The following is a 16,759-nucleotide window of genomic DNA, read 5'->3' on the forward strand; positions in this document are numbered from 1 at the left end:
AACATGCGCACATTTTACGACCGCAGCCTCAGCAGAAGCACAATTTACTAAGACTTATTAATGAGGTTCAAGTCAAGTTACTCTCAACAGTGCAGCCTTCTATTCTTCATCTAATTAAATTCTATAAGGAGTGCAGGGGAAATCATTATTTCACTTTTTTTCTATTCCAAACCATTAAGTTGATGCAGATGCAGTTCATGATCCCTGATATCTTTACTATCATCAGAGCGAGGGCAGTAAATCCTCTTCACACTCCAACTGGACACATTGCAATGTTATTGCAAGCAATTTTTAGTGTAATGAATCTTAAACCACATCACTTTGCATATAAAATTTACACAATGTGCTTTGGCTGCCATTTCTTTTTAATAACCGTCAATGTTAATGTGCAATGATAAAGCGCCATAAAGAGGAGTCTTGTGAACACGAGGGCTCCTTTCAGGTCCATATTGAGAGCACGTACATACCAATACTGGTAACGTTATACATGGCTTATGAAAAGACTCAAAACACTGACTAATTACCCAAAGTACACACAGACGAGACAATGAATTCATGAATACCTGATTAAAAACACAGCAAGACAATATTTCTCATGGCCCTCCTCTGTTTGTGCACACATTTGAGGACAGGAGACACCAGACAAGCTGTCAGGGAGGCAGGGCTTTAAGGTGCCAACATGATAGGGCTGCTTTTTTTTTGGGGGGGGGGGGGGGGGCAATGACAATCTGTCAGCCCAGCCTGTGCCCCCCGTGCCCTCTCGACCAGAGCTTCGCAGCTAAACCATCTTCTCCTCCTGCCCACCTGAACTCCCATGATGGCAAGAACAGACCGTTATTACAGCTCAAGGTTAGCAGGAGGTTATCTCCTCCTCTGACAGCCTGCCGCACGCCTACGAGACTAGTGCCGAGGGCCGAGGTGTGCCAGCATGTCTGAAAACATGCACACATCAGTGAAGGCGAGAGAGAGGAAACGCCGCAATGTGGCATGGGTGTGTGTGTGTGTCGAAAAGCTGATATACTTCCACCACACACCAATGACAAGGTAGTGGATATGAAAGAGACAATCCAGCTTCAGGTCAAACAACCTCCTCTGACTATATGGACACCACATGGTGGAGCAGTTTGTGTGATGCTCTCAGATAATGACGCATGGTTTGTATCTGCATTATCGGAGAACAAAGCACACACACAAAAAGTATGCGTACCAACAGCACAGCAACAAAGGAAAAACAACAAATGCCAATATTTACAACATCAAGACAGTACTTAGAGCCCCTGAAGCTCCTTTACTGTAAAAGTGCCAAAATAAATAAACACACATTTGCACTATAGAGTCCTGACAGGCTGCAGGGGAAGATAATTTAAAACATTAATGGGGGAAATGGGGAGAAGTGTACTTATGTCGACAAAAGAGAGCAAACCAGTAGGTTTCCATGGTTACTTGCAGCCTACAGCCAGATGACGTGATGAGGGGATGGTGATAAAAGAGGGCAGGGCAAATTCATGGACAGAGAGGACAGATGGAAAGAGAGAAAGAACAACAGAAAGCAAGCAAAGAACACATTCTCCAAAGAAGTAAGTGAGGCAAAAAGAATTTCTACGACGACATGATGAACACGGCACTAAACACTTTGTGGCCCATCACTGCTTCCTCATGCGCTAACCGGTGAACAGGGCCAGCAGGACAGCCACGGATGATGACCTCAACATTCAGAGAAGAACGGTGACTCAGTCATCCGGCATGCCGGACATCAATGTCATATCCTCCGACTCCCTGCTTCATTATCTTCACATGCATCATAGAAACGAGCAACATTTACTGTCAAAGCCGCCACAGTTTCACTGCAATATGTGCAAAGTGGTCAAAGGCTACCAGTATATTGGCCAAACATGTAGACATGGTTACCACCAAGATGACAAATACAGGTTTGGTAAATAATATTTGAAATCACACAAGACTGCAGTCACTCATTATGACGTCAGTAGAGAGGCAACATTTGACTAATCAAAAACATGAAATCAGCTTTCTTGGTGTAAATATGCTCCAATTCCTTCCTTCCAGTATGATAGTAACCTGAATGTCTTTGCATTATAAACTGTTGGTTGAGGCGAGCAAAGCCCTCAAAAGATAAATACCTAATCAAATTTATATTTGCCACAAGTGAAGAACGTATAGCCAGAGGGTGGGTAAACAAAAATCCCCCAACATAAGGAGAATGAACTGGAATCATAAAAGATAAATGAAATGGAAGGGCTGACGTTCTCTCCGAACTTGTGCAAAGATAAATTCAGAAAAAACATATAATAAAGTAGAACACCGGCACAAAATAAGCTCATAAAAATGTTCAGTATGTACACATGTATGAGGACATGTACAAGCAAGTGTGAACAGTTCAGCTCTTGTTAATTTTCTATTAAGTATAACTTTATAACAAACAGAAGCAGGACTTCAGCCTGTCAACAAGGTGCTGTAGCCGTTTACATGTGAATGAAAACAGAACTGGAATTACTAAACCCCACAACCACATCTCAAACCTGATGCAAAAAATCTAAACGCCCATGCTTTTCTAAGACTCTCCTCAATGTTCTAGTTGTACTTAATCATCTTGTTTGATATCTGTGCGCCATCGATGCATTTTGTTGCTTTCATTTAAAAAAAAAAAACTTCAAGAAATTGACACTGAAGCAACACTGTCCCCCACACTCAGACGTAGAGACGGTACGCTATGAATGATGACAGACTGTTCAGAACAAAGCTTCGTTAAAGCTTTAAGATGAGCAGTCAACCTTCATCAGACTGAGTCATAAAAGGAAGCAGACAAATGTTGCCTCAAGTCCCAATAGATTGAAAAAGAATAAACATATTAATCAATGTTCAGTTATATAGTATAAAAATAAACCAAGAATTTACAGAGCGAGCTGCAGAAAATAAATGTGTTGCGCCTCAGATCCAATACTGAAATGCTTAGTAATTAGAGATTAGTGACTGGCAGGGCTCTGAAATTAATCAGCCAGCAAACACCCTCCTGTGAAGGCAGAGATTATGACACATGAACTAACAACAAACACACAACCTTCCCATGTGCTGCATTTGCTTAACCCATACCACATACAAGCCCACATCACTGGGCGGCGCCCATCTGTCTTCTTTGCAGCCCACGAGACAACTTACAAAAAAAAGGTGATGCAACGAAGAAGGTCAATCATTCCTACTGTAACGCAAAACCTTATGTTAAATCAATTGCTCCAATTCTCACACATCTTTAACTAATCCTCGACAAGTCCACCCTCTGGAAGAGATGACATTTTTTTGCGGCTCCCATCGTGACCAAGGCTGTCCATTCATGGTCTACGTGCACGACCTCTACAAAGAAACACTCCTACAACAGACATATGGGCTGTTAAGTACAGATAAAAAGCTGCTCATGAATGTTTAATAGACTGCAGCTCACGTCAGCAAACTCTCTTGGCACATAAAAGATGCAAGTTCCTATTACTTTGTGTAGGTATATCAAAGTCTGTTGGGGCAAGCAACACAAGACTGAGCCATAAACTCTTTGACAACAGCATGTACAACTATCCATCTCTTAACGAGTCTCAAAACATTTAACTTGTCAATGACGACTGTGAAAACATTAGGAGGGGTGAGTGATGTATGATAAGGCAACCACTTTCTATAAAAGTGTGTCTGTATTGATATTCAAGCAACACAAAAAGAAAAGACTAAGGCCCAGCTGTCGAGCCAAGGAAAAAATGCCTTGAAAGGAATGGTAAAAAACCAAAAACTTCACATTTTCAAGGTCACTTTTGAGTAAATATTTCATCGGCTTGGTGGATTTTCTGATGTGTAAACAAAATGTGGTGCCATCTTCATTTCACGGCCGAGTAAAACTTCAATAATTCTTTTTTTTTTTTTCACTTTTGTAAACCAGGCAATACAATAAAAATGTGTCACTATTGGAATATTTTGTCAGCCATTCAACACCGTCGAAGCAAATAAAGCTTTGAAACACACCAAAAGACTGCATGTGTCTGGGGTTGATGAACGCGACGAAAGCCGCCATAACAAAGGAGATCTGAAGCAATAAACTATTTCACCTGCCTGATTGATGAGATTGAAGAGAAACCCTGGGTATTCTTCATAAACACATGAAGCTCACCAGCTAAAGGCAATCATTCCAGACTACCTGGAGAATTAATCCAGCACATTGTAAAGAAAAGGGCAGTTGTGTCTCACTTGGCTTTCAGAAGCCTCTTAGAAAGATCATTATTATAATGCAGATGGTTTCAATGTGAAGCTGGTAGGAGATGGAACGGCACTGCAGTGAGGATCAACCCTTAAGCCAAGAGGACATTTGAAAAAGGTGCAAGTCCATCCAACTAGTATTCACACAAAAAGAAAAGGCCACATTGCTCCAGTTCAAATGAACCCTGTTGCAATTGTTGCATTACTGCATAGGTCCATTTGTGAACACTGCCATGCACACAGGTGTACACCAAGCCAGCAGACTGGGTACAACTGAATGGAAGCTCTTGTTACGCTTGCAATCATTGGACAGTGATAGTTGCACAGTCAGTCATACATGAACCACATGATGCACAGCCTGTCTGTATGGGGCCGGTCTCAAGAGTTTGGACGGAGTCACAAACGTCGGCCTCCTCAGCAAGCAGGTAAAGTCATCCGCACTGAAGAGGACCGCCGCAAACGCTGGAAATAAGAAAACGAGGCCCGACGACAACGAACAAGGACAAGGGAGTGTTCATACTGTCACACACCTGGCGGAGCGGGCCGACGGGGTGTGCCTGATCTCTCAAAAGTGACAGATCAGTCCCGCTCCAGTAACATCCAGCTGATAAAAGACAAGTCATCCAACACCACTGCATGAACTATCTGATGAAGACATGGCGTCTAAATGTGTCAGTGGTATGCTTTAAAAACGTACTTGTCTGAAAAACAAAAGCAAAAACACGTGAAAAATTTGAGGCATAATGAACTTGACTTTTGAAGTTAATTTCACCACAGGATTTTGGTTGGTTATTTCGCACGTGTGTCTCATACCGATTCATTTAGTTTTAGCCTACTGGCTTCAAAATGGCACTCTGCGTCAAAAAAGTTGCCCATCTCTTAAGATACAGAAACGCCATAAAAGTTCTTTTCTAAGACTAATCGGCTCAAAAACCCACCTCTCTCAAACATACCTAAACCAGGCTAAAACTACACACACAACAATGGGCTTAAGTAGGGTTTACATTAATTATATCACAAGGTAAAGCAAGACTTTGGTCACTGAAGTGACACCAGAGACGGGATATGATGGTCCAGAAAAATGGAGACGCTTCAGTGCCAGTCCATCCAAAAAGAAAAATTTCCTCTGTACATTGATTGACTCCCTGCAGATGGAATCACATTTAATACACTCGGTATCGTTCAAAAGACTGGGGAACACACCACCGCAACAGAAATCTGTTTGCCATCAACAAAAGCCTGAATGCAATGATGACGTGACGCCTGTCACACTCAAACAGAGGACATATGGCAACTTTTCTAGGAAAAACTACAAACATTGGTTGAACCTGGGCAATTCAAACCCATTTCCAAAGGGGAAAGAAAATAGAGAGGCTGCAGCCTTTCATTCATAAATTATCGACACTTCAAACTGACAAGGCAATCCCAATTTCAAGAAGGCATGTGAATAGGGGAAGTGATTTTTTTTTTATTTTACTTTGCAAAATACAGACAACTCAATGACAAAGACATTAGTGTAAAATGCCGAAAAGACAGTCAAGACGATATTTACAAATCCTTGTGTTTGTGCGTGCGTGTGTGAGATAACTAGAAGGGGTTGGAGAGGAAGAAATACTAAAAATAAAAAACAATGAAAAAAATAAACGCATTTAATATTTTTTTTTTTTAAAGATCATTTTAATCATGATTACGATTTGGCTCCAGATGATCTCAAAATTCCTATAATGGAAGAAAATCAATTATGTGGTAAATTTCTGGTGCAGGCTCCACTGTGAGGCTTCCTCCACTGTCAGACAGGAAGTAATGACACATTTAACCCAAACGCTCAGGCGTGAGCTACATAGCGGTATGTTGCTAGTTTTAAGTTTCCCCAAAAAGTTATTAATGTATGGTTTCTTGCGTGTGCTCTCCGTTGATATATTTGCCGTAAACTAACATATATTGATGATGCAAATAACTGTGTTAGGTTTAAGTTACGTGTCATTTTAAAGCTAAGTCATGCTAACGGTGCCTATCAATAAAGCACCGTAGGGTTAACTTGTAAGTAACTTGGTATTTCTGATGGGTGAAAGTTTGTAAAAGAGTACAGTGAGCGATAAACCCTCCATGCAGTAGCTAATGCATTGCAATGATGTAGAAAACATGTTTTTCTCAGCTTGTGACTGTTTTAGAGAAGCGTGGTTCTCACAGGACAGCCAAAGTATCAACATATAAGGCAAAGCAACATGATGCATTATTGTAGTTTATATTAGTATCTGCAGTACAACAGTTTATTTTTTTTTACTACATTACAAGATATTTTTATAAATTTAACAGGAGTCTTTTTTTAAACATGTTCAATAAATGCTGTTCCAAATTCAAAGACAATCTTGTAAATAATCGGGATTTCAATATTGCCCAAAATAATCGTGATGACGATTTTTTTCCATAATGGAGTTATTAACTATTAATTGGAGTGAGTTATTACCAAGCTAAAAGCTACTGAAACAGTATACAATCAAGAATATGAGTGAATGGTATATCTTAATACTATGTCATGACTGAGGTGATTAAAGGTGAACCAAGCAAGCAGGAAGTAGAACAATAAATCTGAAAATAAATCAGTACATTAACATGACATCTGTTCTGGGGAAACTAACCAGTGAACTGTGCAGATGTTTGGTAACTCATAATTACAGCACTCATTATGTAGCCTCCGCATCTTTGAATGGCATTTAATCGGTTATGTCACATACACTGTAGGGGCTTGATGGAGGACAAAAATAAGAATAAAAAAAAAATAAAAAATAAAAAAATCACATGAACCATCTTGTTGCCCAAGACATGGTGGAGTCCTAGGGGATTTTCTTTGTAAAGCAAAGAGGCAGTTCAAAAGCAGAGGGCCCATCTGCACACAGGCGCCTGCAGGTCTTTCAGGGGAGCAACTAGTTTGTGCTCTACATCTATTTTTACACTATGCTGCCGGGAATAAGTCCCCTGACCCTGCAAAGAAACACAAATGTGCTTTTCATTCGCTAAAATGAGTGAAAACAAGGTTGTTGTGCATAGTCTGCGCAATCACAGCATCTGACTGTGGTGCTGACAAGATAGCACCAGTCTGGGACACAAAGATCATTTCTTTTTTTTTTCTTTCTTTTTTTTTTTTTAAATATGCTGTTCCACATGGGGTAAATAAAACATTATGATCTGTGGTAACGAGCAGGTCAGCAATTACTGGAAAGATTGAAGAGGAAGATTAATCGTATCGTCTTGATGACATTTTATTTCAAAATAGAGAGTAAATACAAACTTGAAGCCAAACACATTTTAATCCATCAGGGTTAGTGCAGCTTCAGTGATTCCAACAGCAGAACCGGGAGAGCAGAAGAGGCTGCCTGAATGAAACGGCGACAAATGTGTTTGTTTGCTGCCTGATGGTAAACCAAAAAGAAAAAGGAGACACCACCCCCACATTTTCTAATGAAAAATTTGAATGAATGGGCAAGCAGTCACTTTTCTCATTCCAGCCTTTGTCTGGCTCAAAATAGGCTACACCAAAACAAAACTTTCAGTTAGAGAATGACATCTTTGGGGAACTTCACAGCCGAATCGATGACCATATGGCCTGAGGCGGGCGATGTCTCCTAACAGGTGGAATGCAACAGACGCTTCAATGTGACTCAAGTGGTCCCAACACAAGTTTCCTGTAAACGAAGGGGGCCAGGGACTTATGCAGTAACAGAGAAAGGGGGCTGCAGGGGGAGCAGAGTGGGAGGTCCTGGCAGCTTCCTCTGAATAGCAAATAGCATGAAAGATTAGCATTCCAAAAGAGCGCTCCATACCAACAGACCCCTCCCTCAGCACTATCCGGAGAAAAACCCAGAAACACTACAAGGAACGGAGAGAGCTCCGTCATCTGAACACGGTTCCAGTTTCCAATGGCTGCACTGTGCAAGAGTGAAATCAACAAACAATTACGTTAAATCTGCAGTGTTTATATACTTCTTTTTGGGCAATAAAGCCAGCGAGCAGGCTAACCTAGTAGCATTGCGGCTATCCAAATTTTCATGACAACATGTCGCGGTTTGGATATATTTTATGCTGGAAACACCGCACACCAACACAGAAACATGCAATGTTTGCAAAGCCGTTGTACAGCGAGTCGGCTGCTGCGTGTCACAGTTCTAAAAAGCCAGCTCGCCGAGGAGAACAGCCCTGACCGCGTCACCAAAACAATGAAAAGCAGCTCCTTCACACTGCAGCAGGCGATTCAAACCTCCGTGATGCTGCCCCCAACTCCACGCAATACTGAAAAGTAATCCCAATCGGTGGAGCTGCATTGCTAAAATAATTTTAGCTAATAATAGTTAAAGTGATTCTGGGATTTTAATGATACAACAAGTTTATGATGAGATGATGACGTCACACAGACCACACATTGTCCAAACTGAACAAAAATAGTTCGCACTGCTTCCTTTTCTGAATTTACACTTACCTCAAGCAGCCTTTTGGGAGCATACATTCGTACATTTCATTCTTGCCTATACAGAGGAGTTTATTGCAGCCTCATATATAATCAACAATATTGATAATAATAATATTAAAGTAAACAGAGCTCCGGTAACTGAATAGTATCGTTATCGGCAGATTTGGGTATCGGGATGGGATCGGAAGGGAAAAAATGTGGACTGTGAATCCCTAGTCACTGCACATGAAGCGTTAAACACTCAGGAGTGAAGCAGGAAAGATGAAATCCTAGCCTAGCTAAGTTGCAGCATTAGGAGCCATACCTCAAATTAATTCGACTCCCGGAATTGGGCAGTACTCATTACAGACGGTAGACTTTTGAAGGTTGTCGCTCAGAACGGTCCTCCCCCTCTCCTTCTCGTGTCCTTGTATCTCACATTTGGCTGCCTTAACTTTTTAATCTCTTGCCTTAAGGGTTAATTACCAAGCGCTCCAAGTCTGCAGTGCCAAGCTGAAGTTCGTGCCTCCCATCATCATTGTCACTCTTATTCCATATGTGCTGCATTTCTTTGTCTCAGTACCACTCTAGTTCCCGTGGAAGATACTTCTTTCGTTGGGCACATGGTTTTCCTGCCGAATCCAAAATATTGACTGAATAAACAAAGCACATGAATACACCGTGAATCACAGCATGTTTTGCCCCTTGTGTCTTTTCTGGGGCAAAGGTGACTCTCAGCTTCTTCTGGGTCAGGTCAAGCACATAATGAATTCTAACCATTTTAAGGAGAGGGTGGTCGAGGTGGGAAATCAATATATTTGTTTTTCAGGCCACATGGGAACTCGGGAAACCCCAACTAGTCATTTGTTAATGTTGAGGGAAGTCCCCCCCCCCAAAAAAAAATACCTTAATTTAAACTGAAGCCTGTTGTCAATGCACATCACTGCTCTAAAAGCATACAGACCGTCTAGTAACAAAGGCCTATTTTAACATTGGCTCTAGATTTGTAAAATTAAAAACCAAAACTGGGCAAAGGAGAACATAAGGCTCACAGGAAGCGGCACACATCCCGCCTTTGATCAAGAGCTTTTATATGTATAATTCCGTCTCGTGTTACCGGGCAGCTTTGAAGAAACACGAGATTCAGATCAACACAACTGCAGCTCTGCAAATTAAGCCCTCGCACAGATGGACATCACAATAACATGGGATTCCATAAGATGTCAACAAAAAATGGTAGCAAGCAGGAGATACAAAAAGACTTGATTATTAAGAGGCTGTAACGTGTTCAGATGGCACTCAAAGCATTTTTAATCACAGAAAACACAGCTTTTGGCTCTTAATAGTGTGCTTTCGGGGTTTAACCCTCGATAGCAATATATCCCTTGTAACATGTAAACAAGTCTATTACTAAGTTGTAATCGTGGTTAAAGCAACAAAAAATTACATTGCTATGGTCAATTTTGGAGTGAATATGTCCAACATCTTTCAGTTCCTCATTTGTGATCACCTCTAATTTTCAATCAAAGGTCCATTATCTTTTAAGTGTTGTATACAGTACAGCGAGAATTAGGGATGCACCGATCGACATTTTTTCACTTCAGAACTGATCCCGATACCTGAATGAGATATCTGCGGATACTGATACCATTCCGATACCAGAGCTCTGCTTTGAGATTATTATCATTATTGTTGATTTTATATGAGGCTGTAATAAACTCCTCTCTGTAGGCAAGTATGGAAATGTAAGAATTATGCATGTCTGCTCCCAAAAGGCAACTTGAGGCAAGAGGAAGGTCAGAAAAGGAACCAGTACAAACAATTTTTGTTCAGGTAGGACAATGTGTGGGTCTGCGTGACATCATTTTTTTGCAGCTGCAGAGCTGCAGCTCCAACTTCCAATCAACTTTATCACGTCGCACACACCGGCAAGTTCTGGAACTCCAGCGTTCGGGAACCAGAGCTCCGGGGCCGGCCAGTGTGTGCGAACACACGGCGGCACACGCAATGGAGCACCGGCCAGCGACACGAGGTGACGAGCGGACTCGCTAGTGAATCATCAAGCCCCGGTCTCCGTCCCTGCCTCATGTCTGCTCTTTCGGGACCAGCATGAAAGGTTTGCAAAAAAAACAAAAAAAAAACAACCGGTGCAAAGCTGAATATGTTAACAACAGAGGATTCATACAGCCGACAAATTAAAATATTGAGGGTGTGTAGTAAATCTCTGACCAATCAGCAGACGGCTCCTCAAAACCGGACCGTTCTGTTGTCACACGTAACCCAACGGAAGGGTGATAGAAAAGTGTCTACCTTTTGAGCAGTTATTTCCGCAACATCCGCAATTCTTGCGGTGGAAACCCGAACCGTACCAAACCATCCCTGCATTTTTTGTGAGGTGGAAACAGGGCTAACGTGTTCTTGAGAAAGACACGGAACTCCAAATTGCTCACAATGTATGGACTGAAAAACCTCGCATGGTGGTAGCCTCCATTGGTGTTTTAATGTTAAAACGAACCATATAGGTGAAATCCATTTGCTCTCACTGGTGGCTGAAGAAGTCCCTTAGCCGGCCAAACACCTCTTCTACTAGACAACTGAAGCAGCCCATACTTTAAATAGTTTCACAGAACTGTCACCAGAATGCAGAGCAACTGGACACCTGTGCAGGTGTATGAGACAGGAAAGGTAACTAGAAACGTCGAAATTTCAATCTTTTGTACTTTAATGCCAAAGCCACTTGCTCCCAAAAGTGTGTTTCCAACTTACAGTTCGTCTCGTTGCCGTTGCGAGAGCACCATGGTGACGGGGCAGTGTGGGCAGGGCCGGGAGGGATCAGGTGGTATAAGGTGATCTTTGTGCAGCTGCTGCGCTCTCCTCAGTCAGGAGATGAGCTGTGCTGATCCACGCAACACGGGCGAAGACGACTTGTGTACTCCAATGGCGGGCGGTTGGTTTTGTCCAAACAGAGACTCGGACTGAGAGGAGGGGAACGCAGGAATCTTCCCCTCAACTGCCTGACTCCAGGGACAAGAAAGAGGCGAGCCCGCAGACCAGTCACCAGCAAAGTCTACACTGCATCTGGAGAGAAACAGAAAGTCAACATTAAGTATGCATGATGGGTAACATGAGGAGTCGGTGGGGAGAGAAAGGTTTACAGCCAAGAGGAGTGATGTATAAAGTGTTTTTCTTTTTTTTTTTTTTATTCAGAATAAAAACCAGTGTGACTCAGTATAAATTATAATCATTAAACATTTTGAGGGATGAAATGAAAACACCTTTAACAAACTGCTCTTCTCTTTGCTTTCTTTGGCTCTACACATGCTGTCTGCCATCACAATGCTGAGAAGTCATGTCACCCGTCTGGTTGGAGAGCTTTCAAAGAGGTCTGCTCTCGCAGCAAATGCCTCTCCCCCTGTACATACAAGAGCTGACCCACATTCTTCGAGCAACGTACTTCTCCCAGGTTGCCAACAGGAAAGAAAAACAGGACACGGCTGAGCGAGCTCCAGTAACGGCTGGGCTCTTGTCAAATACCCGACCCCGGCGTCTCGTTATGATATCAACCAGAGAGCTGACAGGCTCCACTTCTGGGAACTGAAGCCACGTCAACCGTTTGCTTCAGTATAAAAATTAACCCGCAATCGGTGTGATAATTTTTATCGGGGTGGATTATTGATGCGTACAAGTCTTTTTCCTTACTTCTTTATTTGTACCCACTAGAATAAACCTCTTGGTCTACTGGGACCAGCCTGACTAACTCTGTGTCAGACCCATACACAAAGGCATAAAATAAGTCAAACTATCTCTTTCATAGGACTGCAACCACCCAACACAAATGCAATAAAACATGCAATCGGGAAGATGGACAAAAGACAGCGCCGGGCAGGAAGCTTCCTGCATGGTGCAGTGAAGAAGCCAGTCATAGCTGGATACGTCCCAGGAAGCTCTAATGATGTGGAAAATTCACACATCCCTCAATTCAGCTGATGAAGCAGCAGTGACATGACCATTGGGGATTTTTCCTTCTGCTTTTGTTTGCAGAAAATAAGCAGAGCGATGCAGGGACCTTGAAGCCAAAGGATACAAGATCGACTTACCTGACATTCAGAGTTCAGTCTGCTCAATTCATCCAATATTTGTTCATAATGTGTGCTCTGGTCCACATATATGGTGTAAAAATGTCACGTCAACTGTATAGCTGACTGTGTAGACTCTATAGTAAAGCAACCCAATGAGGCACAGAACTAACCTCTGGACCCTGATGTCACTACCTGACAGCAGTCCAAATGTCTGCTTATCCCTGGCTGTGTGTATTACGGCATGCTGGAGGTTTCTGGCTGCCGCCCAAAAGCTCTGCTGTGATTCAGGGTCACAGCTCTACAACAACACAAGGCAAAGGCACCGAAGCTAAAATTGGCTCTTTATAAAACTCCACAACAATCTATCAAAAAGCTAGCACCATCTACAGCTTTTATGTGTGAAAATTAGGTCATCTACTACAGGATATATTAACACTTCCCTCCGTGTCAGTGGCAGCTGCCATCACTGTATGCATCCATTTATGTGAGAGACTCCCCACTCTGAGAATCTCATTTGTGGCTTCAGTATTGAACAAAATGTTTGCACAATCACGTAATCAAGCTAATTGGTTCAGCACAAAATGAAGTGTCTTGATGGGAAGGGATAGAGGCTGCAGCCGCGGTATAAATCCATCCATTGACGGTTAATAACATTAATGTGTCTTCCTGCCAGTGAGTCTCCCGTCTTTGTATAGCAGGAGGAAAGGTTTAATACAAGGCCCCTTTAAAATAATGACACTGACATTGAAAGACTATGCCAGATTTTGTCCTATTGCACAAGCAGTGGAAAAAGTCACGCTTCTTTTGATTTGAGATGCGAACAGCTCAGACAAGTGCCACATCAGATTTGTGACAACCTATTCCAATTCTATCTTGACCTGCCAGGCAGGGTCCAACAAATGTTTCAAAATTGTGCTCCAATCTAAAGAATTCCCATCAAAAAAAAGCATACAACTTAACTTAATTTTAGGTGAACATTCAAGGATAGGTGAAACGTATAACCTTAAAGGGATTGTGATCGTCACAAAAAACATTAGTTCAAAGGTAGCACATCAGAGTGATGTACGATGTTACATAAGGAAGACATGACATGTGTGCACCAATATGTCAAGCAGTCACACTCGTGGTGAATACAGAATGGCGAGGGGCACCGGAAACCTAAAGCACAGTCTGACAGTGGTGTCAAACAATGTATCACCAAAACAGAATATGCGTGCTTACAAAGCTGACGCGCGTCCCCACACAGCCTGTTCTGACTCAGAGCTTCATGCAAGTGCCATTCTGTTAACATCTTCTTCAGATGCAAAGCATCTCAAGTCGCTGGAATCTGGAAGATCTTCATTTTCTGTTGGTTACTTCACTTTCGAGCTGGGTTTGACAACATAGAGAGCAGGATGAACCAGATGACATGAGCATCAAATGAAAAACAGAAAAATCATTGTGCATTTGTCAAGGTGGGTCTCACATGTGATGCTACAGACCAGCTGAGCACAAACTGCACAAGAGATAAAGGTCTGGAAGAAACGGTAGCTTAACATGGACTGTACAGCTACTACCAACACGCCAAGTGTGGTTTTAAAGTTAACACAACAAATTCCAATAATATTGTAATCAGTTAGTGCCTTGCTATCTACAAACATGGATTATCATTGCCAAGCTGTTATGTGGCATATTAGCAGAGATGTTTGAAGCAACTTGCCATCAGCTTTGATTAACACAGTTTTGTGGTCTAACAAAAGGTGATGGCTACACAAACAGTAATTTGCATGCCAGCAGTACATCACTGAGTTGCACCTGCTGAAAATACATGCATAATTCATTAAGCTATGTAATCAAGTAGGTAAGGGAATAAACCTCTGTCGTCAGCCTGCGTTGAACCCTTCCTGATTGAGCAGGTAACTCCAGAAAGCATCACAAGTTGAGATATTGATCTGGACAACGTGTGACTGAAGCGCGTGGAAATAATATCTAGTTTCTGTGAAAAGCTCATTCTCAGTAAAACTCTCAGACAGAAGTTATCCAAAGAGCTTTATCATTAACTGATGTTGAAACTGAGCGAACATCTGGCTCAGCTTTCCATCAGGAGCCATTACGACCTGCAAAGTGTTTATGCCACTTAGGTGGGTTGGCAACAAACCAAACTTAGCAAATTATACAGCAAGTGGCCTGGATTTGTTAGTTTTATTTATCAGTTATAAACTATCAACAAGAGCAGAGTAAACAAGAGGCCAGAGAAAGCCCATCAATCTCCACAGAGAAGTTAGCAGACATGATGCTTGTTCACCGCTCATCAGGGCTTTTCTTTCCCGCCAACAAGCTTAGTGCAGCCCTAAATATAGACGAGAAACCTAAATACAGAGAGTCTATTAGTTATTGTTGACATTAACAAATTGGAAATATCAAGCCTTTTTATTCCCTAGCAACCAAAACAGAGAATTTTTTTTTTGTTTTGTTTTACTGGTCTCTTGGGCTCATTGGCAGCACAAATTGGTAAATGATCCCCCCCCCCACCAAAAAAAAAAAAAGACCAGAAGACGCAGGTGGAAACACAGAGTAGAGACGAGTTGGCTGAGTGGAGAGAAAGCTGTCGGGACGGCCAGCCTCTGTGCTACTGTCAGCTGTGGAGAAGCATAGTAGGTGCCCTTGGGCCTGCCACAAACAACCCACCCCTCTCCTCGTTGTGTGTTGACACTAAATAAAAAAGGAGGTGGCATAGCTGTACAGCGAGGCTCCTTTTCCAAGAATCCCTCCACTGTGCACAAAGCCAGTAAGAAGAGCCCATCAAATCTTACGACTGATCAGCTAAAAGCAACCCTTGTAAATATCACTTCCTATCACGGTGATATAAACGTTACTGTGCATTATTGCAAACGGCATTAAATGGAGCCTTGCTGTGAGAAAACAGGGATTCAAATAAGCTTTTGATGAAACTACAGCAGACCAACCATGAAACGAGTTGATTACATTTATCAAGTCATACAATGGCAAGACCAAAAGAAGCTGTGTATTTTTATGGCAGCTGCACTTATCATAGTACTTAATGTGCTGCGTGTTCACTGAATGCTGACCTTTGAAACAGCGAACAGCTTAGCCTCTCTAACTTTTGAAAAAGCTGAAAACATAGCCATATTATCACATTTCAAATTTTAAGCACTTATTTATAAAAGACAAACGCTTTTTAAAAAAAATATGAGTATTTGAGTAATGCTGTAATATTGTTATACAATAGTATGACTCGAGTTATGTCAGAGTCATAACTGTTATCAGTGCAGTCGCAGACAAAAAAAAGGCTCAGTTGGCTTTTTTTAAGACCAAAACTGAGATTTAATTGAAATTATATTGGAAAATATCCTTTACATAAATTTAGAATCAAATTAATTTTGCATAGTATTTGTCAAGTACTCTAAAGTTGAATTTTAATGTTGCTTTAATGCAGCAGAAAGCTTTTGAGGTGATTTGGGGGGGATGTTCTGTAGCACTGATGTTGACTTATAATCAAACTGATCACCTCTAACCAAGACTTAGATTACAAGATATGATCAAAATGTTGCACTTAGTGTATTGAATATCATCATCGCTCACCACTAACACTTAACTCCCACTGCCAGCCATGCTAATGAGTAAACACCATCGCTCTTGCATAATCAACTTCAACAGTATTAATTGATAATACATTTATACAGAGGAGCACATGATCATGTGCTTGAGGCTGCATTAAGGTAATTTAACCACAAGGCTTTTAATGTGTAAATATTACAGGACGTTCTAGGATTGAGTTGACAAATTGTGCAACTTTTATTACTTGGTCATGTGGCATTGCATTCGAATGGCATTTAATGCCAGACATTTCAATAACAATGCTCCCATATCATCAAATTACAGACTGTTTAAATACCAAGCAGTCTATATTACGAATAATGAAAATATTAACATGTGCTTAAAAGTGACAAACCCTTTTATTACACAGTTATTTCACTAACGAATGACA

At 41.6% G+C, this 16,759-nt stretch overlaps 1 protein-coding gene across 1 annotated transcript in view; it reads right to left on the reverse strand.

Moving 5' to 3' along the window:
- The window catches only part of LOC308138978 (lissencephaly-1 homolog), a 32,594-nt gene that overhangs the window by 14,059 nt on the left and 1,776 nt on the right, over positions 1 to 16,759 (reverse strand). The window contains exon 2 of the mRNA XM_080508273.1: positions 11,459 to 11,770. Within this exon, the coding sequence (XP_080364399.1) occupies positions 11,459 to 11,490 (32 nt within the window). The 5' untranslated portion in view covers positions 11,491 to 11,770. The remainder of the gene's footprint in view (positions 1 to 11,458; positions 11,771 to 16,759) is intronic.

The sequence above is a fragment of the Blennius ocellaris genome (assembly GCF_963422515.1).
Source record: "Blennius ocellaris genome assembly, chromosome: 2".
Classification (NCBI taxonomy): Eukaryota; Metazoa; Chordata; class Actinopteri; order Blenniiformes; family Blenniidae; genus Blennius; species Blennius ocellaris.